Raw genomic sequence first — 25,946 nt, forward strand, 5'->3', positions numbered from 1 at the left:
CGCATATCGCAGCTACTAAAGGCCACAAAAGCGCTCCTGCAATATTTGAAAGCTACCGGATTGAGTCCCCCTCTGTGATCCAGGCTGACTGACCTAATGATATCTCCAGTGGACTTTCTCTTCGTCTTTTAATCTTTCCCTCCCCTTTCCCTTTCCCCAGTGTAGGGTAGCCAACCGGGTTCAGTCCTGGTTAACCTCCGCGCCTTTCATTTATCATTTGATCTATCTATCTATCTATCTATCTATCTATCTATCTATCTATCTATCTATCTATCTATCTATCTATTGTTACGTTTCGCCTACAACGCGCGGTAATGCCGGCGCGGATGCAACGGACGCCGGGGCTTCGTTCAAAGCGGCGGACATTTTGGCCCGTTCGACGCCGCCGCAACGCCTCCCCGCCAAGCGTGTCCAGGCGTGTTTCAGTGCCACGTGTCTTCGTGTGTGCGTGTGTGTGTGTGTGCCCACGCTTGTCAATGCGCGGCAGCCGGGGAGCGGAGCTCCCCAAGTGAGGTGCCAGGAGGTCTGTCCGTCGGCGGGTTGGCGATGCGTCACTACACTCGGCTCACCATGTCTCTCGGCTCGACCGTGCGCGCCGTCGTGGGCTCATGCTCCGCCGTCGCGTGGGCTCATCCCGTGACCTTCCTTCTGGCCCGCGACGCCGAGAGTATAAGAGCAGCTGCCCCCGGACGCCAGGAGAGAGGCTCCGATTTCTTCTGTTGAGTTACGTGCTCTCCCGTCTCTCCACTTCGGTCGACCTGACCGGCCGCTCTTTTGCTATGTTAGAATAAACAAGTTGTTCTGTTACCAGTCTACTCTTGCTTTGCCGGGACCTTCGGATGCTTCCAGTGCCCCAGGCCGCCAGGCCAACGCTACCCTTGGGGCTTGCGACCCATTCGCAATAACGGGCGTCAGCACCGAGACCCCAACACTATCTATCTATCTATCTATCTATCTATCTATCTATCTATCTATCTATCTATCTATCTATCTATCTATCTATCTATCTATCTATCTATCTATCTATCTATCTATCTATCTATCTATCTATCTATCTATCTATCTATCTATCTATCTATCTATCTATCTATCTATCTATCTATCTATCTATCTATCTATCTATCTATCTATCTATCTATCTATCTATCTATCTATCTATCTATCTATCTATCTATCTATCTATCTATCTATCTATCTATCTATCTATCTATCTATCTATCTATCTATCTATCTATCTATCTATCTATCTATCTATCTATCTATCTATCTATCTATCTATCTATCTATCTATCTATCTATCTATCTATCTATCTATCTATCTATCTATCTATCTATCTATCTATCTATCTATCTATCTATCTATCTATCTATCTATCTATCTATCTATCTATCTATCTATCTATCTATCTATCTATCTATCTATCTATCTATCTATCTATCTATCTATCTATCTATCTATCTATCTATCTATCTATCTATCTATCTATCTATCTATCTATCTATCTATCTATCTATCTATCTATCTATCTATCTATCTATCTATCTATCTATCTATCTATCTATCTATCTATCTATCTATCTATCTATCTATCTATCTATCTATCTATCTATCTATCTATCTATCTATCTATCTATCTATCTATCTATCTATCTATCTATCTATCTATCTATCTATCTATCTTGTGGGCGCGCAACAAAAACATCGTTTCGAAGCTTGCGGGTGGCGTCGTTATTGAAGCTCTGGAGCGCTGGCGACAAGTGATGTAACATTGCATAAATAAAATGTACTCCGATCGTAATGCTTTTGGGCAATCTTCCCGATAAGTGAACTGAAGTAGCCAAAAGCAAGCTGTTTCCAACCACTTCAGCTATGTCTAATTAGCCCTACCTAGGTTGGGATCACACGGATGCACGGTTACTTCCTACGTTTCATAATTAACATAATGTCTACGTTAGCACCCGCCGCACTTCCTGCTTACACGTATGGCAGCGCTCATTTACGGTAGTAAAAGCGATAATCCTATCCCGTAGCACAGAAGTGAAGTCAGGAAAGAAGCACCTTGTCTGACGCTTCGCTTGCTCAGCGCCATTCCCTACACTCTTCTAGTACAAGGTAGGAAGAAGGAAAACTGCAGACTACCTCATGCGAGGCGGGTATTCTCTTGACCCATGCCGGGATTGGCAGTCGCCTATCTCCGAGGCGCAGGGTTACGCAAACTATATTTCCCTGTCACACAGTTCAGCGTACGGTCATCATACACACCCGCCGTGGTTGCTCAGTGGCTATGGTGTTAGGCTGTTGAGCACGAAGTCGCGGGATCGAATCCCGGGCACGGCGGCCGCATTTAGATGGGGGCGAAATGCGAAAACACCCGTGTGCTTAAATTTAGGTGCACGTTAAAGAGCCCCAGGTGGTCAAAATTTCCGGAGTCCTCCACTACGGCGTGCCTCATAATCAGAAAGTGGTTTTGGCACGTAAAACCCCATAATTTTTTTATTTATTTTTTGGTCATACAGCCCAAACATCCAGCCATTTTCACACCTGCCCTTCTTTTGTCTGTCTTCGGTATCCACCAGGTGGAAGGTCGCGTACACGTACGTACTTCACACCGTCTGCTATTCCATGGACTTCGATTTGGCGGCGGAGCTTCGAGAACCGGAAACCGCATTCGACGAGTGCCCCGAGCCTTGGAAATATAGTGAGTTGGCGAGGACATGTGTGGCTTAGCGACACCAAGACAGGCGCGGTTTATGCTGCCAGCTGCACCGCACCCGTCAGCTAGTGGGAGCACTTGACGCATGCGCACACGCATACCTCCGCACTCGCGCTTCCTTATTATTCTCGCTTCACGCTTACGTATTGCTGAAACTCGATCTCAATTTCCGGTGAAAAATCCTCAAGATGTGCACACAGGCAGTGTCACTGTGTTTGAAGGGTCATGTTTCACGCTTGTGTTAACATTTGCGAAAGAGGGTGAGAGACTGACTCAGGCTTCGCGAAGCACGCGCCCTTTCTTCAGCATGGTTGCGAAATGCGCACGGAGACTCGCGTGTCCGTATGCTGCTTTCGATACGGCAAGAACTCCACGTTTGCTTGCGATGTGCACGGAATACGATGGCTGTAAACATGTGCATGAGAGAACAGAGGCGCCACTTGTATGATGTATGTGCGTGTGCCCGTTCGGGTGTATTTCATACAAGCACGTGATCTCGAAATATGTGACAAGTGCCATGGACTCATTATGGACATCCGCTGTTTCAAGGAGACCATTGATGGTATTTTCTGCTGCAGCCTACGACTTGAGACGCAAGTTGATCGCGCTTTACTGGGCGATTAGTCTAAACGTCTGAAAAGATTCCTATTGAATACCCACCTCACGATTAGTCAGCTCACAAGACACTGAACACGCTACTCTTCTGCCTGTGGATGTTCTGCAACTGTTGTGTCTATATTCTGCCTATATCTTTGCTGTGAAGTCTTCCTGATTTTTATAGTCTCGGTCGCACCAACGCAGCAGACCGAATGTTATTCCGGTCAACCTCTCTGACTCCCGGCAACCTGGATTTCCTTGCGCAACGGCGATCGTTAAAGGGACCCTGAAACGATTTTGACGATTTTGCACAAACGTATCGAGTCGTTAGCGTAGGTCCTTTTGATCATTAATTGACGCATCTAAGTGCTCCGCGTAAAGCGTGTAACTTATTATAAGGTTTTAAGAAGGTACATCGCTGCCGATCGCAGCACATCGCTCGGCTGAATTTTAAGCCGCCCCTACCCATTTGAAGTCATTCACCCTAATGACGTTAGCAGGGCGAGCTATCCGATTGGCTGCCCAGGGCGCGTCATCGATAATTTTTCCAATTTTATGGTGAACGAATGTTGTTCGTAATAGTTGGAATGTACGTAATTTGTTTCTATAAAAAGAAAGTAACATAAAGAGAATGCACAAGAACAATTTCTCGCTACACTTAAGCACTTCTGGCACACAGCAAGCATCGTCTGCTTGTGTTACAACGTGCTCGATTTTGACGTGAGCTCCGCTGTCAGAGTCGGTCTGAGTCTTTTCGCGAGCACCATGATTCGACTTTGTTGCGTTGTGGGCTGCAAACGCAGCGACTGGCTGCGACATCGTGTCCCTCTGCAAGACAGCAGAAGAGCGGACTGGCTGCAGCGCATCGGACTGCCGCTATCCCATCGGCGCCAGGATTTGCGCGTTGGCGGCCATCAATTTACAGCGGAGGATTACTACCGCAATAGCGCTTCGCGAGTCCGGTATTCGGGTAAACGCAAGCGCAAGGGGACAGCTAGGGCCTGTCCGTTTGACTGTGGCGTTTCAAGCGTTGAGCACAAGCGCAAATGGCAATGATCTGCACGGTGCAGCCACCTTGTGGCACAGAACTCAACCACACACAGCAGCAGTAACGAAATGTATTCTTTCTTTGCTGCTGGTGTAAATTTTTTGCAGAAGTGCAATCGTTAACACGTTGTTTTTGTAAATGTTTAAAATGTTTTACCCTTGGTTAGAGCAATATTAGCTCTTTGTTGGGCTCGTCAAGCGCTGCGCCAATAAGTGACTGGACCGTGCAGACCGATCAGGCCGCTCACGTACGTCTACGCTAAAGTTCCTTCATCAGCTTGAGTTTATGCCTCCAGCCATCCGTCGAAACGCCCAGCTCGCCTGTGGTTACCGGAATACCAGACACGTTTGGCGCTGCGACAGAATGCTCGCAACTCAGGTTGCTGCGATAGCTCTCGCTTGGAGTCGACTGTCAAGCAGCTGGCGGAGAGTTTGGAGAGGCTTCGCGCGCTCGCTCCTAGAGAACCGGAAGTCGACGACACGACGTGCCATCATGACGCAGAGCCAGTGAGGGCGGAGCTTAGCCCCGATCACTCGGCGAACGAGTTGAGGGGAAAATGCATGACTGTGGAGGAGGGTAACTGGTAATCATCCGTAGCTCTCTTAATATGAGACGCTTCACACAAATCGTGGTGCGAATCAGGAACGGACCCAGGATATTTTTTCGGGGGGGAGGGGGCAAACCAAAGTAACTTTTCTATGAAAATGAGGGGGGGGGGGGGGTACCTTTACTAGCACAAACGTGAATAAGCCTGCCGTTCGCCGTAAAGACGCGTAAACCCGCAAAAGATAAATGAAAAATGTTGTATCTCACAGGTACGCCTGTGAGATACACGTCTCCTTTACTTGACAAATGAGGAACCACATCAAATGGCCTCGCGCAGGAAAGAAGCGCAGCAGAACACTTCCAAGAGCAAGTAAACAAGCGAAAGTCTAAAATAAAGATTTCTAGTAGAGTTTTTTGAATTAGGTCTGGAATAATTGTAAAGAAATATATATTTGCGGAACAATCACAATTCTTCAGAATCCCTCGTTTGCTATACCAAGTGCCAAAACCGACTCGTATTGTTATTCGGGAAGTTGCGTAACGATGCGTGGTCACCAGTCCCGTACAATTGCGTAGAGCACAGGACGCTGCGGTTCTAGACGTACTGCGCCCACCGCAGAAGGTTAGAAAATCACCTACATTAGCACAGCAGAGAAAAATCTACGTGAGGCGGCTCGACTGATAACTGTAGAGGCGTTATTCAATACATACGGAGTCATTCTCCACTTCCGGCGGCGTGTCTCTACTTCCTCTTTAAATGAAAAGATGTTGATCCATAAATATTTTCACAAATAACGGTTAGATTTGTTAATTTTCGCTTTTTTCCTCCTGCTTGGCTGTTGCCTCAGCTCTCTCCCTTAGCAGATCGCTTAATTTCTCAACTCCTTCCGACTCTTGTTTGCAGTTGCCAATTTTGCACGAAACGTGCAGTACAATTAGGGAAAAGCCAGACACGGTAACGGGTGACACTCATATTGCCTATGGGCTTAACGGTTATTGCAATGTCTGATGATGGACACTGTTTAGCATTATCTTATTTTCTACCTTGCCTGACCCATATCGCGCGTATATGGTTCCGAGGATCTGCCAACGTCGTGGCGAGCCGTCACTCCAGAAAATAGTGAAGCAAAAGGAAGAGTTAAAAGCAACTGGCGTTTTCTCCGGCCACAACTCGTTTCTCGTGCATACAGACCAGCTGACTACGAACCGAATCCATTGCCTGGTCCCTCGATGAGTCTAAGCAAAGAACGTTGAACTAACGAAGCAACAGCGATGTGCGTGAGCGTTGAATAGGTGGTGACAACTGAACGCATCTCGAGTTAATCGCGCTGGCACCGAATTGATGAGCAAACTGGCCTTGACACCCCAGGAGATGCCAATAACTATCGCCTTCCAAAAGGAGTGAAAAAGGCAGCAAAATGTTGACCGCCAAATGGCTGTCAAGTCTCAAGCTTGATTTGGCGGCGCTTTAGGAATGTGTGCGAGGAGTGGTGGCGTGCATGGGCAGGGGGGTGGGGATGCCACTTAATTTCGGGAGGGGGGCGGGGGGGCCGGGGCTCCCAGGCCCCCCTTGGGTACTTGCCTGGTGCGAATGATTAACTTTAGCCATACCCTACACGTGTACAAAATTTGTCCGAACCGTTTCAGGGACCCTTTAAAGCGGTACCGAAAGAAACAGAATATGAACATATGAACGTGAGATGCGCTCGCTTGTGATGACCACGCTGCCACCAGTGTCAGCAAGTTAAGAAAGATAAAACCAAGGTTTCGCATTCGCCTCTTCACCTCCCTAGTGCCGTTCCCCCTCCATTTATAATTTTCTTTATTCGTTAAAAAAAAAGAGGAAAGCACTGCCAACGCATGCGTGTTATTGCTCGTGGCGGAATATTGCTTTTTTTTTTTAAGTAAACGTCAGTTGCAAGTGAGCGTCGTTCCTGTGCTTGTCCTCTGCTTCTTTTTACGCCAGCGTAGCGCTCCCGATTGCAGAAACTCTCGTGCCAACCAGCCCGGTAATTGACGTTTCTGGCGACCCATATCTCTGAAGCTGTTGAGGCAATTGATGTACACTTTGATGCCACCTTAACTTTTTCTGCTCACATCAAAAGCGTCACAATGCGAGCTGTGCGCTGTCTCAGTTTTATTTATCTGATATCAAGAAAACAGAATTCTCCAACATATTTCCTCAGACTGTCTTTGTGAACTTAAACATGAACCGGTGGTCTTAAATGGCACCTGTATATCCAACAGCGCCATCGTAGAATAGGTTTAGAAAGTATATAAGTACATACCACCTCCATTTTAGTAACAGCAAGATTGTTTTTTTTTTGTGTTATGCCACTATTACTTTGTCGTAACTGCCATGATAGTGATGCCGACACATTCGCACGGACATTCTGCTTCTAATGGAACTTCTTCGTGGTATGCTCACTGTCCCCGAAACACTCAGTTGCACCTCGCTTCAGATTCCGCATAACGTAACCAAGGAGCAGAAATCGTTCCGCGTTCCTGCCAGTTCCTGTCACGTTCCTGAAGGTTTCTCTTGACAGGGGTGACTTACTTTTGGTAATAGTTTGCTCTTATAGAAGGCAGGTGCGCAGTCGCAGGCGGTAAAAGCCAAAGAGAGCTTGCAAAGTGCGATGAACAATTTAAAATTTTTTAAATTTATTACATACTGTAGACGACAACAGGGTCCAAGCAGGACAGGCGCAACATAGTAACTGTACAACAGGAATAAGAATGGGGAACGCAAGACAGTACAGGTGGCGTAAGGAAAAAAAAAGTGTTATTAAAATTACGACGAAGTTGTAAGACGGTTCCATTCAGATATGGTACGCGGGAAAAAAGAAAATTTATAGCAATTAGTTTTCGCAAAATATGGCGTTAGTGACTGCGTGTGATTGTGTCAGGTATGTCGTGTGGAGAGAGGAGATAAGTATAGGGAGGAGTCTATTGCGAGTTTATGATTCAATAGCAAACGAAGGAAGTAAAGGCGAGGTTTACTTCTTCGATCTTCAAGTGTTTCAATATTGTTAGTCGCCATAAGATCGGTAGGAGAATCCGTTATTTTAAATTTGGAATAAATAAACCTGACAGCCTTTCTTTGAATTCTTTCAAGTTTATTAATGTTTTCTTTAGTAAAAGGGTCCCACATTATAGATGCATATTCTAGTTTCGGTCTGATGTAGGTGTAATATGCTATGAGTTTATTATTTTAGGGGGCATATCTAAGCTTATGCTTTTGAAAGCATCGCTTACAGAATGCAGACGAGCACGTTTTCTATATGCAAGTTCCAGGTAAGATCGTTAGTTATCGTTACGCCTAAATACTTGTAACTATGAACCTGTTTTAGTGTTGATGAGCCTAGCTGATAAGTATGGCTTAACGGGTTCTTTTATGGGTTACCTGAATAAAACGTTTTTTTTTTTCTCCTGTGTTAACAGTTATAGAAAATTCACTGCACCAATCAAGCACATTGTCAAGACTCGCGTTAAGTTCGTGTTGATCTTCCGGGCACGTAATTGGACTAAATAACACACTGTCATTTGCAAACAATCGAATTTGTGTTCCTGGTGTAATGACGGTAACAATATCATTAATATAGAGCTGAAATAGGAATTGCCCCAGGACACTTCCCTGGGGCACTCGTGGGGTGACTGGAAGACAATTCGAGTCGCTGCCATCAACTGAAACAAACTGCACTCTGTTGGTTAGATAATCGGCAATCCAGGAAATGAAAATATCGGGAAGGTTAATTTCTTTTAGCTTTTGTACTAGTTTTAAATGACTAACTATATGAAACGCTTTGCTAAAATCCATAAATACGGCATCAATTTGACCATTATTATCTAACGTCCTTGCAAAAGTATGGACTAATGTAACTAATTGTGTCACTGTCAAGTACCCTTTTCTAAAACCATTCTGCAAGTTACATATTACGGAGTGTTGTTCAAAGAACTCGTTTATATATTTTGCAATGATGTGCTCCGGCATTTTAAGCATGCAGAAGTTAAAGATATAGGACGGTAGTTTTGTATAAGTAAGCGGTCACCTTTCTTAAAGACGGGAATAACTCGAGCGGTCTTCCAGTCCTATGGAAGTTTTGATGACAACAGGGATTTACGAAAGAGCACAGCAAGATACTTCGCAATGATTTCAACATAGCGCCGAAGAAAGACATTCGGTAAATTCTCAGGCCCAGGTGATTTGTAAGTCTCCAATTCTAGAAGCAGAGAGAATTCACACCATTGCAGCTGGCGAGGGTTGAAAATGTGCCGTGTTTCTCGTCACTGCTGAATCTGATTCAGAGAATGCGCTGCGGAAATGGTCGTGGAATCTCTGCGCAATAACTTCCGAACCTGTAACTATGTTCCCATCAACCGATATTTCTGTAACAGATTTCTTTCCCTCGCTCATGTAATTCCAAAACTTACTGGGGTCACTTTTCAAAAAACTCGGCAACGTCGTGTTAAAGTAGTAGTCTTTTGATTCGTGTACCGCACATTCAAGTTCTTTATTTTTTAGCGTTTGGATAACACAAGAGTGGCGGTTAACTTTTTTTGCGCGTTCTATTTTTGGTTTAAGATCAATAATCTTGCGCGTCATCCAAGGCGTGCGTTTATGCACTTTTTTGCGCTTTGTTGGCACAAAGGCATTTATGCAATATAGGCACATCTGAGTGAAGCGCGCCCACAGGTCGCTGACCGCATTGCTATCATCAAAATCGGATAAACATGCTTCCATGTAATGTGTAATTAAAGTATACGCGGCCCGAGAATAATATTTAAAAGAGCGCGAGTGGCTGGCTTTTTCGTTACGAGAAGCATTCTTAGCAAGAGGTAGTGTAACACTAACTAGGTGATGGTCTGAGAGGCCTTCCTCAATGAATGCGTTATGGACAGGATAATCATGGTTTAGGAAGACCAAGTCCAATACAGAGGATGAACAGCCTTGCACACGAGTGGGTTCGCTGACAATTTGAATGACATCATGCGTGAGCATGATATCAAACATGATATCCGCGCTGCTGTTAGATTCATTACATTTTTGGCAATGGTCCCAGTTCATACCCGGCAGATTAAAGTCTCCAACCAAAAAAAAAAGACCTTATTGTTTTGAAATTGGCACATATGGCTCTCTAGTGGAATTAAGTAGTCAAGCGAAGCGCCCGGTGGACTATAGTATGCATAAAGTATAAAATAATCACCCTAGCAAGATAATTTCATGCAAACACATTCGAGATCTGTGTCGTCATGAACGACAACACAATCAATAGAGTCTTTCAGGAGAACTGCTACGCCACCACTCCATGTAGCCCTGTCCTTGCGAACAACTTTATAACGAGAAGGAAATATAAAGTCATCGCTTATCTTATTCTGTAACCAAAATATGGTATGTAATATGGTATGCGAGAAACTATTTATTCACGTAGTTCTGTCCACATCGCCACCACTCTTTCTCTAGCCTTCCCTTTATCCCGGCAGATAGTAGCAGGCCAAGGGGCAGCAACCTATGCCATTTCTTGAACAATTTTCTCCGCTCTCTCTCTCTCTTTCTCGGAGCCGATCGTGTACGAGTTGGCAAGTGTGACGGAAACGATACATTTGAGCATTACAGGCCCCCATTGAACGGAAAGAGAAGGCTGAACACGAAGCACAGCTAGCTCTATAGAAGCAGGATGCTCAGGTGCTTCCACAGCACAATTGTCAAGTATGCTTTCACCTAAAGAATGCGACCTTCTGGCAACTTTACAGCATTAACCATCGAGACTAATGCACTGCGCTCCAACATGGCACTCCAATATGTTTGACGCCTCGCCCTTCCTTAGCGGCTCAGTGTCAGTGGCTTGCTGCTGTGAAGGCCGAGGTCGCGCACTCGACCTTTGGCTGCGGCAACCGTATTTCAGCGAAAGTGAACACAAACGGGCGAATAACTGCCGTACCTCATAACCCACTCGGCAGCGTTGTACGAGATCGCATCAATTAGTTATGAAATTACTGATGGCCTAGCTTTTCCTTCGTAATAATAGGGAACAATGCAGGCCTTTTCTATCCTTATCAACTGCGGTTAACACCGTCAGGGAGCTCGAAATTGAGACTGAGTAATTCAAATACGTCAAGCTTGGCGAACGAGAGTGACAGAAAAGTGACCGTGAGTTAAACAAGGGATTCGCAACTTGGGTGCCCCTCAAACGGCAGTCATCATCATCATCGCTGCGGCAGCAGCTCAGTGTGAAGGTGCACTCTCAAACGCACACCTCGGCATGCGACGAATAAAGAGGAGAATGGGGGAACTTGTTGCACGAGGCAACATGAAAAGGGTCAAACAACGGGAAAGGCTTCGAGGTATGAATATGGAGACGCAAAAAGCTTTTTTAAGGGCTAGTTCCCCCAGGATCGCGGCCGTGTGTAGACGCAAAACTCCCCATACGTGGGCCGATCCTGAAGATAGTGTAATGCCGGGCCGACCCGCGCCGGAGGTTCGCAATTTAGGGGCGCCCAAACACAGCTTCGCTGGTCATCCTCCTTCGCAGAGTGGAAGGGCACTGTTTTTTTTTAATGGCGCTAGCAACCTTACCCAGTGCAGAAAGGACAAATGTGTGAAATAAATGGGTTTCTCATATGCGCCATTTCCTTACATCTGGGCCCATAACCACCAAACGCTCTTTCGCTAGGATTTACTTACGCTAAGGGCGAAATTCCAGCCAATTGTGATGGCGAATTCACGAAGCTTTTGCAGAGTTCAGAAAGCCTTTCGTTCGTAAGTGCTCTTTGCCATTAGGCGGTCGCCCTTCAGTAATGATATGTCGAGAATCAGGATCGGCTGGAAATGTCAAGAACTATCCTAGCGTAAAAGCTTTTGGCGTATATGGACAGTGATCCTTTGGCACTTGTTTAGCCCTTTAATTCATGGTGTAGATATCTATGCACGCTATTTGTTGTTGCCATTTCTGTCCAGTGGTAGCAAGCAAAAAAAACACACGAACACACAGCGGCGCGTAAGCACTCGACGTGCCTTCATTTCACTACAACGCGCTGCGTATTCGCCACGTGTGGCCACTTTCCTGAAGGCACGACTATGTTTGACGGGATGTTCGGAGTGTCGTGTTCCGCTGGCAATAGCGAAAAAACGGTTTCTCCCTTCTGACAAAGGTAACGCCCAATAATTAATTTGCGTATGTGTTTGGGCCGCTTATCAGTTACTTTTATTTCAAACAGGCGATGCGAATGTCCATATGATACATGGAGATTTAGTAGTCCTGTAATAACTCACTACATAGTGCGCAAAGCCTCATCCTGCCACCTATATACATTCAAATGGAGAGTGCAGCACCATGCAATACAGTTACGAAACTTTGACACATTTATTGACAGCCCATCCTAATTCCTGACTGATAGCATTACCCTTGTAGAACGTTCCTCCATTCGTCCATCCCGAATGTGGATGCTGCCACCGCCCTTCGGCAGAAGTGGTCCCTGCGCTTCGTTAACGCTCTCCGTCTTCTTCAGTCGAGGGTCGGCGCCACTTGCCGGAGTGGGAACACATGTCCGAGTCGATGATCGCGCGAGAATGCGTCGCTCGCGAGCGACCAGCCGGCCACTGTTCTCGGGGTCTATGCGGGAATTGTGCAGCCGAGAAGTACTGCGAAGCGAGCGGTATTCGGTGACGCTTTCCACCCCCATCGCAGGGCTGGAGATGACAGTGAATGCGGGTCGCGACCCTATGGGCAACCAAGTGATCATGGCCACTGTGCACGACTCCGGCAGCTTCTCTGGGGGCCTGCCACGCACCATCATGATGACGGCCACTCACAGATACGTCATCTCCGCCAAGCAGGTGAACCATCGTGCACCGTTTCTATGATCGAGGATGATCCGCCGTGGTGGCACTGCTAAACACGAGGTCGCGGGATCGAGTCCCGGCCGCGCCGGCCACATTTCGTTGGCAGCGAAATCACCCGTGCACCGTGCATTGAGCCCACGCAAGAGAACCGCAGGTCCTTGGAACTAATCCGCAGTCCTCTACTACGGCGTGACTCAAATCATGTCGTGACGTAAAACCCCAGCATTTATTTAATTTTAATAATGGTCGAGAACACCACTGAGAAGCCGTGTCCGAATTCGGCAGGCGCCAACCATTTCTCTCTCCTCGCGTGCAGCGCGTGCGCACCTCGTGGAAACACTAAGTGGCCGCTCGCTCTGTCCACCTTGTCGCGCAGTTCTCGAGAAGGTAGCCGGAACGACTTCTCACTGCAATGTACGGCGTCGCCATGTATTAGTTTCCAGAATTTAAAAAAAATGTGGCAGATAAGCACAATTGTTCTCGTTGAGCTGGATTATTTTAAGAGGAGGAATTACTAGCGCGAAAAACCAAAACACGTACTCAACTAAAAATTGACTAATTAACTTCCGAACTAATTACTTTACGGCACATTTTGCAATTAACGAATTGTAGCCGGTGACATTGCAATACGTCTCCAGTTGAAATGAATCCCCAGGATGACACCAGTTTCCAGAGATCATTTGTCCAGTGTGTGAGACGAAATACATGGGCGTTCCAGTTACTTTTGTACTTCAATAAATAAAAGTGCGTTTTGTTCAACGAGTGTGTGGAACAACAATGCATTTGTACGGTGAGTTTGGTAACGCATATCTCCAAACTTTTGTCTTTCTGCAAATTCATTTCAAGTGGATACGCCTTGCAATCTCACCGGCTACAATTAGTAAACTGCAATATGTGTCGTAAAGTAATTAAGAAGTTAATTATATATTATTCGTTAATTAGTGTATTACGTGTTTCAATTTATCGTGCAAGTAATATCCGCCTCTCTGAATAACCCAGCTCAAGTACTAGAATTATATTATCTGCAACAGACGATATTTAGGAATTCTGGAAAACTCAAAATAGTCACCCCGTATGTTATACTTATGCACCATTAGTTCTTGCGCAATGCACATCCGTGCCGTCGCCACCCGATTGCAGCAAGAACCTTATGATGTGCGTAAAATCGCAACTCGTTGGTGCACGTGGAGCATGAAAGCACAAGAAACGTGGCGTGAAAACAGCTTAAGCAGCTGTGAGCTGAGACTCCGTGCCTTTTAAGACGAACGTCAAGCATTTTTCAGCGCTTGTTTGAGCGCCCGGATTTCTGTAGCCGAAGCCACTCTGTCGAAGCTCAGAATTGAAGAACACGGCTTTGCCGAACGAGCTGCGGAGAAAAGCAGTGGCACGTTGCTTCAGTCGACGTTGAGGGCGGCTGGCGTCACGCATGCGCGGCCACACGTAAAGCAAGAGGTCATAATTATCACGATTAGTGATCACACTCCTTTGTTGTCACCTCGTTTATTTTTTCTTTCTCTCTCTCGTCACTGTGGTGGTCTCGTGTGGGCCTTCGGCGAAGCGCTGTTCAAAGCAGGTCGCCCTTGGCTACACCCACAGTTTCACCTCGGTGTGCTTGCCACCGCTCGGCACAATATCGCGCACCACGGGAGGTGGTTCTCGAAGCGGTCATCGAAGAGTGTCCCACAAAGTGTGAAGGTTGCCATTCTGTAAAATAAACGTCTTGTCGGGGTTGGAGGTGAAACAAGGGCGAGTAGGCCATTTAGGCCACCGACTTTGCGAAATGATGCAGTGCAAGGGGACATAGGTTTGGTCCCTTTTAGAGTCATAGAAACGCAGATCAAAATTAGTTTTGAGAGAGATTGCACATATTATATATGTACCTCAAACGTGTTGACAAGAAATAGAGGAAGAGGTCAAGAAAGTTGACAACCAAACACAGGGTGACTCAAAGTGCAAATACACAATCCCACATTATCAAATAGAAAGTGAGAGATACAGAGGGGGTAAATTGAAACCAAGAGATGGAAACAATGAAGTACACGTGGTTGACAATTACGGCAAGAAAGTAGTCATGAGGAAAAATTTGTGGAATATGGCAGAGATTTGCTATTTGTGGCCTTGCTACTTAAGTCTGAGCTAGCTGCCTTGGGAGAAAAACACAGTTGAGCAAGTATTCGCAATGGGATGAGACATGCGCCTCCTGCAGCAAAAGTCCGGAGATGACTCAGCACAACGTAATAGAAATCCAAGATATTCACCTAGCAAGAACTGTAGGAAACGTTCACCTCCAGAAGCACTAGGATTCACTGAAGCAGACGGGAGGATTAACCGATCAGCGGTCGAGGTAAGCAGCAGACATTTAAAGTATTGGTGGAAGAAAAGCAGGGAAGAGATCGATTGAGCCTTAGTCGTCACAGACGGAGGTACAATATATAGATATAGGTTTGAATTACAAGAAAATTTCAACGAAAGATAGCCAAAAGGCTGTATTCCGACAAATGTAAGACAACCTAATTTGATCAAGCAGGATAAGTGATCACTTTTCGGCGCGCCGTTTCGAACGGTACGCCAATAAAATCATCATAATTTTCATCGAGCATGCCCGTCAACCTGGGAGATTTAAAATTCGTAAAAATATCGCGAAGAGGGGAATGGACGAGGAGGAGGGGGGGGGGGGTATGGCACGCATTCATAATATATTTGCCATCCGCAAACTTGAAAAGCAGACTGGCTATCAACAGACTGTCTTTAGGTCGCAGAAACTTTTTCAGGGCTTTGCTGTTGCCGATTTGGCCTGCTTCAGAAACTGTATACTGAATAAACTTAAAATAAATTAATAGGTACTTACGAGCTCGTTGGTGATTAAAATTCTGAGGTTTTACGTGCCAAAACCACGACTTGATTATGAGGTACGCAGTAATGGGGGACTAAGAATTAATTCTGATCAGCTGGTGTTCTTCAATGTGCACCCAATGCATGTATGTATGTCATCATCATTCATGTTTGTCTGAGCGTATTTTTCTTCTAAGTGTGCTGCTTGACCAACATTAAAACAACTACCCCACTATTATATGGCATCTTGCACCGCATCAAGAAGGCGACGCAAGTATCACATAATACCTTTTTGCATGCATAGTGTTTTTTTTTCTTATTGCGTTACCCCATCCACCAACAGCTTTAATTTGACTGCACTAACGCCTAACGCTGACAAGTCACTGTTTGCTCTTGAAGTCTTAGCATGTCGACGTTCAAATCAACGGCGAGGAAGCGGAATTATTTGTTAACCCGAATGTAATAAAGCTACTTTTCAAGAAAGCAGAGGAAAACAAATGTCAACATCTGGAGAACGGTAAACAACAGAAAAAAAATTGTATCCACTGCGCGCACTCAGAACCTCGAAGTCGGCATTTGAAACAGAAAATTCGTCAACAGCGCTCTCGTTTACACCAGTATTAGCTAACAATACACCGCCTGCTCTGTGCCGAAAAAAGAGAGAGGTAAAGACGCTTCTTAATTAAAAATTATATACACATATTAAAAAGCAACCCCAGTGGTGAGGTGCCTAGATTAGGGTAATCGTTTCGCTTTTTATTAGGTACTGTAGCAAGCTGTCATATATAGCTTTGCAGTGTCCACACAGTGTCCCCTCTTGGAAAGATGGTTTATACCAAACGGCACAGCATATTTTGTGTACTAAACTTCAGATGCCATAATGATGTCAAACAGTACGCCCCGTGCTAGCAATAAACAATCTCGTCATTCTTACACACAGATCGCGTATTTGCATGAAGAAAAGGCTGATTCCAACTTCCAGCCACGTACTTTAGGGAAAAACGTTTTACGGGCCACGAAAGCAGCAATTAAATAAAATAGCAAGGTTTCGTCATAATGGTGAAGCAAGGAATGCGATAGCAATATGTTAGAGTATTACACAAAGTGTAAAACCCGTAGCTGTAGTGGCATTAGCTGTAGTATGAATTGAAGTAAACGTAAGCTGACTATGTAAGACGAGCTGTTGTGCTAGGAGTCCTCTGTTCGAATCCTGCCATCTGAAAATTTAATTTCATTTCTCCTACCAGCCTTCACAGAAGGCCTTGGTCAGGAGTGGGACGTACTATGTTTATTAATTAAAGCCGACATCTTTCTTGGCGACTTTACCACCATTTTTCCGTATCGGGTTTCTCTCAAACCTCTTTCCTGGGCCGACTCCGGAGGGAGGGCACAGCCGCGCTAACAAAATTACAAAATTTTAAGCTTCGAGCTCTATTACTGTTTTGCGCTTTTAATATTTAAGTCTGAGAATAATTAAGATGAAAGGCATGCGCTGTCAGTGTTTTGTTTCATGACATTTGTTTGTGGGCTGTCATTCTCAAAATTTTGAGGCATAACTTTGTCTAGAATGTAAGACCTGGTGTGGGCAACTTTAGTGATAGAATGGTGTGGCAATGTACCGTGTAAAGCCTCATGTAATATAGCGTGGCGTGGCATATAGCATACATGTACCTAAACATATACGGAACCTCACGGTGGCGACGGCGGCGAAAATTCGCTTGGAGTGTAAGTATAATTGCTATCGCAGTAAAAACTTACCACATCTGATATTTATGATATTCGTCCGTTCGTTGTCCAAACATATCGCCAGCCTGTCTTCCTCTTCTCGGCCACAGTAGCCCCAAGCTTATTCTGACGCGTCAGGTGATTATTAGCAAGCGCAGGCTTTAGTAGAATTGTAGCCAAGAGATGAAGCCATCATGCGTGTTTTTTTTTTAGCCTAGGCTAGGAAGGAATTCCGCTTCTCTCGGCGAACAAAACGGACTATTAAATATTGCTCATTTTTTTCCATTGTGAAGACTCGATTACATACATCCATATCTTCTTTTAAAACTATCTCGCCAACAATTTCAGCTGATTTCGAAATCAAATCATTTGCATCTGGTTCAACAGGAACTCCTATAATCTCCATACTATTAAAGCGAGAACATTGCTGCACTTCATCGGCTCATTGTGCAAACTTGATGTTTGCTTTCCTTGGAGTGTGGTTGCTTACATTAAGGCCCAAACAATGAAATGTTCCTTTCCTTCGAGCGCTTCCTAACCTTACGTGAGGCCTCCTTACACCGAAGGACCGATGGATGAAGCAAGCGTACTCTGAAAGCTTCCTTCACCCGTCCTCACGTAAGGAGCGCTTGCCGCATGCCTGGGTTCGAGATTATCTCTTAAAAGCTTTACGCTAACACCATTATTCAATAAAAAAAATGTTGTATCGTCGCACAATCTTTAAATTGTAGAGCTAATATAGACAAGCGTGGACACTTTCTTCTAGTTTCGTTTACTAAACTTAAAAACAGTAGCGCAATACAGTGCAAAACTTGATGTGCTTCAGCAACGCTCGCACGCCGGCGTCATGCAACGCCTAGCAACGCTTCCATGCCGCAGGCGTGACTGAAACGAACATGCCTGGCAAGACGTACCGTGCCAAAGCCACCCAGGCTACGTACGGATCGTTCGCACGGATCGTAAGCGTAAACGCAAAAAGCGCAACTAGTTTGTTCACACTACTGTTGCATTGAGCGGAAAGTACGCAACAATCGCAACCAGCCTGGGCGTAAATGTTGGAGTACCCGCTACTTTTACGACAGGTACAGATACGACTGTTACGACGCCGCCAATGCACGAAGCAGTTTCGGTTTGCATCTTCCGGTCACGGAGCTTCCGGCCTCCACATATTCCGCGTATTCATCCGGTGCCCGCCATCCCAGCAACCCGACGTAGCAGCGTTGTTCTTTGCGGGTATATGCGGTCTGACGGTCTTATTGTGCAGTGTGTGCTCGTGGCTGGTGATGATACTAGCTTATGAAGCCTCTGCGTGACCGCAATCCCAGCCGTCCGGCGTTTGCAACGCTGTTCCTTGCTGCCGCTGCCGACGCCATCCGCGTTTTCCCGGGTTAGCGCCGAACGCGCGCGGTGTCCCTGAGTGCAGTGTGGTTTTCCGGTCTCATTGTGTTGTGTACTCTGCCCGTGCCTAGTGGTGATGCTAAGTGCGGAAGCTTCTTCCCTGTGCAGCAGTTAATTTTAATTGAAGACGTGCGACAGAGGCCGATACTCTATGACCAGCGCCTGAAAACTTTGGGCTTGAAGAGCCTCGACCTGCTCTAACAGCCGCTTGCTGATCGGCGCCATGTTGAAAAATGCCAAACGCGGCTGTCCCAGAAAGGCGATTGGCCAGTCGTAAAAAACGTATCTTATCGAAAGGCTAAATGTGAACATAGGCGGTTGCTAGCTGCGTTAACATTCGTTCCAGCAGTTGCGTAAATTGCAATAAATACGCCTCTTATAGCAGATGCGACTGTAGTCTGAACGCGGCATTATGCTGAGGAACCACCAAGGAGGCCTTCGCCGAGGGCCCCTCAGTAAGGAAGCTTTCAGAGTCACATAAGGTAGCCTCGCCGCAATGAAGGCTTCCTTACTGAGGTAAGGAAGATTTCATTGTTTGGCTCTAAGCGCTCTCTTTACATAGCTCTTTACATAGCTTGTTTACATCTTTGTTCATCTCAGTCACCTTGTCACAGGAAGCACTGCAATACTGGTTATTTTATTGCGATAACAATTACACAGACACTTCAGGCGCATTTCTGCCGTCGCAGTCGTCGTAGTCGTCGTGATGTTCCGTATAAAATCCATACGCGATAACATCGTCCCCGCGCGTCGTACGCTCCGTGTGCAAGTGAAAGCGTGCAAGGGTGAGCTGACGATGGCGGCTCAATCACGCGAGCGCGCAAGCGAGGAAATCGGGGGAGGAGGCGAGCCGTCTTCCGTCACACGCAAGGCACCGGGAAGAGACGACGAAGGGGTGAGCGTTCTACTCCGGCGGCTGCTGCGTATGGCGCGGCAGCCATCTTGAAAGCGATCGGCTGTGGGGACAGAGTCCAAGCGTCTATACGGTACCGACGGACGATATAGCTTCGTGTGCGCTATGTTCTCACCTCTTAGTTCGCGTTGAAGTGAGATGCAGCACGAAGGTCGATTCGCTCGCTGCTGCTGCCGTGCTTCGTCACTCAAGCGTTTCGACAGCGAGTTTCCGCGGTAGTCGAATGAGACGTGTTCATGTTTGCTTGTGCGCGTGTGGCACCATGCTTCTTAATTTAGTTAGTAAGCGCATGTTTACAAGTTGCGCACGGCCGTTAAACCTACCATTCTTACTTCGTATAGCTGCCTACTAGTTTGCTGTCGCAATCCGTGCTTTGCCTTTCGGGTGAAACTGCGAATTTTTTCTTCAATTAACGAAATTCTGAGAGCACTTCCTTTCAACAACAATTTTTTGTTGCACTACTGTACAATAACTACATTTGTCATCAATTTCAGTTTTACCAGTCTTGCGCGTGTTTCGGCGAGCTATTTCAACAGTTCTCGATGACTAGGGTAGTCAACTACCGGAAAAATACAAGCCCTGCACACAACTAACTCTGCTCGGCAGCAGTGCAGAAAATGTTCAATAAAAGGTAGCAGCACTAGTAGTGCTATAAAGCTATAGTGCTGACCTGCGAGATGCAATCAGCCACATCAGTGCGTGCACAGCTGATGCACGGCTGCCGAAGATTTTTTTTTCTCGACCACATGGCAAACGCATGAGTTAAGTTCCATCCTAATGACTGCCTTTCATCTTGGCAATAACTTTCGTTGGATTATGGGTTCCCCGTATAAAACCACATACAGTCCACTGAAGAAGGAATTGATGTTTAATATACGCGCTCTCTTTTTCTGGCATCGAAAAAGTTGCTCCAGATCTACCAGCGAACTTCGCCGCAGCAACATCTGCAAGCTCATGCTGAAAATGCCCGTCCGATGTGAGTGCCCAACCACAGGCTTCTCGAAAGCTATAGCCAGTGAAATAAAATATTGTGGAGTTTTAGTGCCAAAGCAACTATGCGATTACGAGGCACGCCGTAGTGAGGGACTCCACAATAATTTGGCCACCAGGGGTTCTTTAACGCGTGCGCCCAATGCATGGTACCCCACGGGTGTTTTTGCATTTCGCCCCCATCGATATTGCGGCCGCCGGGGCCGGAATTCGATATTGCGTTCTCGGGCGTAGCAGCGCAACGTCAAAGACAGGACGCCACCGGGGGGAGGGATCAAGTGAAACTAATCGAGTTATTAAAGAGTGGAACCTGCTGCCTGAATCCATCGGGAAAAGTGACTCCCTTGATGTCCTTATGGAACGCCGCAAATCATTCATACACCACAGCACAAGTATCTGCCTCAACTTTTTTTATTCTGTATTCTTGTTCGTTAATTTAGCTATTTTTCTTGTCCAGTGCATTCGTTTGTATACTGTGTTGGACGTGGTTGTTAAACTCGTGCCCATGCATATTTTCTACTCCTGCAATATCCTGCAATGGCTGTCAGTATTAATGAATGAGTGAATGAATCAATGAAATGAACGAATGAAACTGAAGTGCATAGACGATCTGCATTATACTGTAGAACCGTATCAGGTATATTGATCTTAATCTTCGTTCAGACTGACGTGTTCACGCTGCCTCCACCCTACGAAACGGCGTGCATCGACTACCACCGCTTGAATGACACCAAGACAAGAACTGGATTCTCGAAGACCCAGGACAAGGTCGGTACTTATTCGAACTACAGAATTAGCGCACGAGCTCTGACACAAACAGAAAAGTTTGATACGTAGGAAGGCAGGGAGGTCGCCTCTATCCGGCTACTCTGCGCTGGGGGAGGGGAACGAGTGGCAGAAAGGGTGGCTATAACGACACAGGGAAGAGGCAAAACACACAGCGGGCGGGCAAATCTAGGCCCACGCTTTTTAATAGGCTCGCACGTGAAACTGTGTTCACTGTTAATTTAAGGGTGACCGCCGAACGCAGTCGTTAGTGCAGCATGGCTGTGGGGGCTTTCTGCACGGATCACAGACAAATCCATGGTTACGGTCATCTTCGGCGAACGCTTTGTTATAGTTCTGTCATCAATTCTTATCCCTTTTCTTTCGCTTTCCTTTTCTTCACCCTCCCACAAGACAGCGTAGCAAACCAGCTGTAATCTCCTTGACTTTTCTTGTCTCTCACACAACAAGGAAGCAACAGCTAGCGTTGGGGTCATCCTCATTAAAGTGCACTGAAAGAATATAAGAAAGCATTGCTAACGATGCCGAACTACGTTAGCTTAAGATGCAAAGAAATTACTGATTCAAACTGACAAAATTAGATATGTAGACGAAATGCATGTCCGATACAACTTAGCCTATTTTTTACGCTCCCGTGCTTTCGGAGACCGACGAGGTTTTCCCACGCGCGCGCTGCCCGACGCACGCGTTCGCCACTCGGAAGGCGGGGAACTGCCGAGGCGTTCTAGGAACACGTGATTGCGAGACGAAAATATGAAAGTACATTATGAACCATTTCCTGTGAGCGAAATTAAGTTCTGGGACAGTTGAGCGAAAAATTGCGAAGAAAAAAAAAATACGCGACTTTTCATTCACGCGTACCTTCGCGAACGAGATGTAACGGCAGAACGGGTGGGTGCTGACGCGAGGAAATAGTACGCGAAGTGAGCATGATTCGAGCAAATGAGTCGCACAAACGATGTCACAACAAACAAAATCTTACCGCATAAAGGATGCGGTTGCGCAACGAGAAATCTTGTAATCTGGCTGTTCGCTAAGAGATCGAGTACCACAACAATGGCAAAGAACGTTTGAAAGGTTTATTAGCCGTAACACTTAAATTTTGCCATAGTGACCTTATTTCGATCTAAGCAGCCATGCAAATGTACAATCGATGCATAAGTTTTCCCGACCAAATGTCCCGCCATTCCCGCGATGAGCCAAACGAGAACAAGGTGAAAGCAGGAGCCAACGTTTCGACAAATGGACTTGTCTTCTTCAAGGCGACTACGCGTATGGAGAGGGCGTAAGGCGGGTGGTTGCGGCAACGAGCGAAGGCGTGTTAGCGGCGAGGGTGTCGAATTGAGAATAAAGGAGTGCTGTGCACAGGGCCAGGGACACGGCAGTCTGTCAATCACGAGTCAACGCCCGTGTGTCAGCCGGCGTGTCAACGGCTATTACCCTCTATTACCTGTTTCGCGTGGTGGTCTCGGACAGAGTTGATGGAAGGAGCGGCAGAAACCGGTGCTCGTGAAGAAAAAAATAAAAGAACAGAAAATACTGAAATGGGATAAATAAATAAATAAATAAATAGAAGGGAAAAAACGGAACGAAGAAAAATAACACTAAGAAAGCAAACTAAGTGTTGTCTACAGCTTGAAATTCAGCATAGCGAATAGATTCTAAAGTTCCCTTTGAAGCGTTTATGCCTGTTGGTTGCAGTGTCTTGAACTTCTCGATAAGGTATGATTCTCTGTATTTTCTTTCTCGTTCAGAACAGAAATTTGACTGTAAGATGTAGAGTTTAAGTTCATCAAAGTTATGACCTGGTTGGTTGAAATGCTCGGCGAGGGCTTTGGGAAGCTTTATAGCTGTGTCCGCGCGATGTCCGTTTAATCTGACGTGCATTGATTGTGCCGTTTCACCGATATATTGTTTCTTCTTGTATTGTATGACACGTTCATCCACGACCTTTCAGTTACTCCACTAGCTGCGCAACAACGGCGCGTCGTTTAAGAGTCTCTTCTTACAGAGGCGCGTTGCCCGTGAAAGTAAAAGCGCGACGCCAGGAGCAGACGACGTCGCCCGGCAACACACCTCTGATGTTCAGCTGGGCGTGTTTCGTTTAGCAACACGTTCGCGAGTCGTGCGAGGATGCTCGAGGCGAAGAAACCGCTGGTTATCTTGGCTCGAAATCGAAGCGCAATAAATTGAAAGAATTAAACAAGGAGACCTACCAGCGAAAGCGGACTGCCTAAAAACACTTGCCGACTTCCTCCCTCGAAATGTCGGCGGGCAATATTTAACTTCAGCTCGTGCTGAGCGCTTCCCTCGCTGGCCTCCGCGAGGTTTGCCGCAATTACGACCGATTGCGCGAGCACCTGCGCCCCGGGGCAGCGCTGCAACGGCGGCCGCCATGGGTGTGTCCCAGTGACGCTCGCCAAATGGTGTCCGTGGCCGTAGGCTGTGGCGACGAAAAGAAAACGGCCGTTTGCATTAACCGTCCCTGCGAGCGCGAAGATACGCCCACAGTGTGTGGACCGCGCAACTTTTGTGCGCTTGTGCTGGAACTGCCTGCCAGGCAATGCGTTCGGAAGAGCTCGCTTGGCTCTCTTATTTCTCGCGTGTTTCCCGTATCTGTAGTTTTCGCGGCCTTGCGTAGTAAAAGTAAACAGGAAAGAGTGGTAGTTACTTTAGAACAGGTATAATATAGTAAGCGAAGTGTTCTTTTGCGTCATCCTGGTTATGGTAGTCCTGCGTCAGACAATATATTATACCTCATAAGCTTAACATGTTAGACACGGCAAATGAAAAGTGGTGCCATTTTGCTTGGTTGGACATCGGCATCGTAGTAGCATGGTCACGATGCACATGAGTTCGAGTTCAGTAAAGCCACTTTCAAGTACAGTGAGTTGGTCAAGTTTCTATGCGTATTTATGGATGAAATGAAAACATCGGGAAAAACTTGGACAGAAGAAGCAACATTTCGCCAATTTTGATTTTTTTCTGTTCGCGTTTATAGCGCTGCTTTCTATATATGCCGAGAGTGAAAGTTAATACCGCGAGTTAATTTACGCAAGCTGCTATAACGTACTTATCCAGCCTTTACACAACCACGTTAAGAAAAAGCGTTTATGGCTCACGAGGCGGAAAATGCGGCGGTGGCGTGACCGCGCCATGGTCCGAAAGGGCTACGAACCCTTAACGTTTGGCGGGAGTCGAACCCACGATCTTACGTTGTGCGCAAGGTCGCAAGGTGAATGAATGTGAAAGCATTCATTCGCGTAGGGATAACTAAGTGCCCCTTGAATATTTTTTTCAATTATGAGAACATCAAATGCTAATAGGGCACGCATACGTCATCACCTATATACGCGAAGCGTCAGGGTTTGACAAAATCTACCGTCGCATGCGACGATGATATATAAAGTTTAAGTATATCCTCCTTCGTCGCATAACACTCGAAAGAAGCGCCTTCGGAATGGGGACGCTTCCAGAGGAAAAATGCAGGAAACTGGTTTTATTTCTTTCCTTTTTTTTACATTTAGCCAACCTTTCAAGGCATATAGCGGAGGTCTTAAGGTCTCGCAGCAAAAGAGGACGCCCAGTAGCAATTCTTGATGCCCTCAGCCTTAGCTAATTAAAGACAACTCGCCTGCAAATCGAATCTGCAAAGCCCACAATGCCACGGCGGACTTTCCTTCCCCGCAGGAGTGCGAGGACACCTGCGTCCAGCACGTGTGGGAGAAGCTGTGCGGCTGCGTCAGCGCCAACTACATGCTGCGCCACACCATCGACGCGCCCGTCTGCTCCACCGTGGAACGATGCAAGTGCACGTCTCTTCAACCCATCCCTGTATTTGTGCGTTGAGCTAAACTGCTGAAAAGCAAGCGGGAATTGGGTGCCGACACGCTCTTGAAGAAACAACGCAATATGCAAACCTTCCGACCGGGGTTGGAGAAGCGGCAGGAGCTGCACGCGCGAGCTACCATGTAGTGTACAGTGTTTCAACGAGCCCGAAAGCAATGCGAAGGTTACTAAAGCACGCTTCCAACGCCTACTACCTTCTTATTTTTATTCATTTAGCAAGTGAACGGTGTTCACTGCGTATCACATATTGATTACATGGCGATTATTTGTTCAATTTAGTAGTGGTGTGCTATACTGTGGTGCATGTTCTTTATAATGGGTTCAGACGGGTCCCTGAGGCAGAACCTCAGAGAGCCCAATCAAGGACAAAGCCCTTCGCCTCAAAAAAACACACAATACACTTAATGTACAAGGAACCGAATAACAGTTAATAAACAGTTAATGAAATTTTGGCAAGAGACAATTATCACACACATTGCCTTAAACCTAGCAGTCAATGTGGTGGCATAGGTAACATGGCGCATAGTCAGAGCTAAACGCTGGCTGACGGCGGGCCACGTGATGGGTTTCATTAAAACAAACCTTTATGGTTTCTCTCCGTCTAGTTGGTTGGATGGTTTTCCTCCAGCAGTGGCTCATAACCACTATGTCATCGAGAATCGGGTGTGTTGGGAAAATAATTAGTCGAGTTTAAAATGAATCACTAAT

At 46.3% G+C, this 25,946-nt stretch overlaps 1 protein-coding gene across 1 annotated transcript; it reads left to right on the forward strand.

Annotated features, from left to right (window-relative positions):
* Positions 1-1,927: 1,927 nt before the first annotated feature.
* Positions 1,928-25,260, forward strand: LOC129387960 (uncharacterized). Its single transcript, XM_055077836.2, has 4 exons — positions 1,928-2,699; positions 12,591-12,739; positions 21,267-21,371; positions 25,080-25,260. The coding sequence occupies exons 1-4, from the start codon at positions 2,624-2,626 to the stop codon at positions 25,236-25,238; spliced, it is 489 nt and encodes a 162-aa protein (XP_054933811.1). The 5' UTR covers positions 1,928-2,623; the 3' UTR covers positions 25,239-25,260.
* The last annotated feature ends 686 nt before the right edge of the window (positions 25,261-25,946 follow it).

Source organism: Dermacentor andersoni, chromosome 3 (assembly GCF_023375885.2).
Source record: "Dermacentor andersoni chromosome 3, qqDerAnde1_hic_scaffold, whole genome shotgun sequence".
NCBI classification, from domain to species: Eukaryota; Metazoa; Arthropoda; class Arachnida; order Ixodida; family Ixodidae; genus Dermacentor; species Dermacentor andersoni.

Bases quoted from the DNA above. Each gene is read 5' to 3' on its own strand.
- LOC129387960 (XM_055077836.2), top strand. From the start codon at position 2,624: ATGGACTTCGATTTGGCGGCGGAGCTTCGAGAACCGGAAACCGCATTC. The intron at 2,700-12,590 runs GTGAGTTGGCGA...CCCCCATCGCAG, and splicing joins CCCCGAGCCTTGGAAATATA to GGCTGGAGATGACAGTGAAT. The intron at 21,372-25,079 runs GTCGGTACTTAT...CCTTCCCCGCAG, and splicing joins TCTCGAAGACCCAGGACAAG to GAGTGCGAGGACACCTGCGT.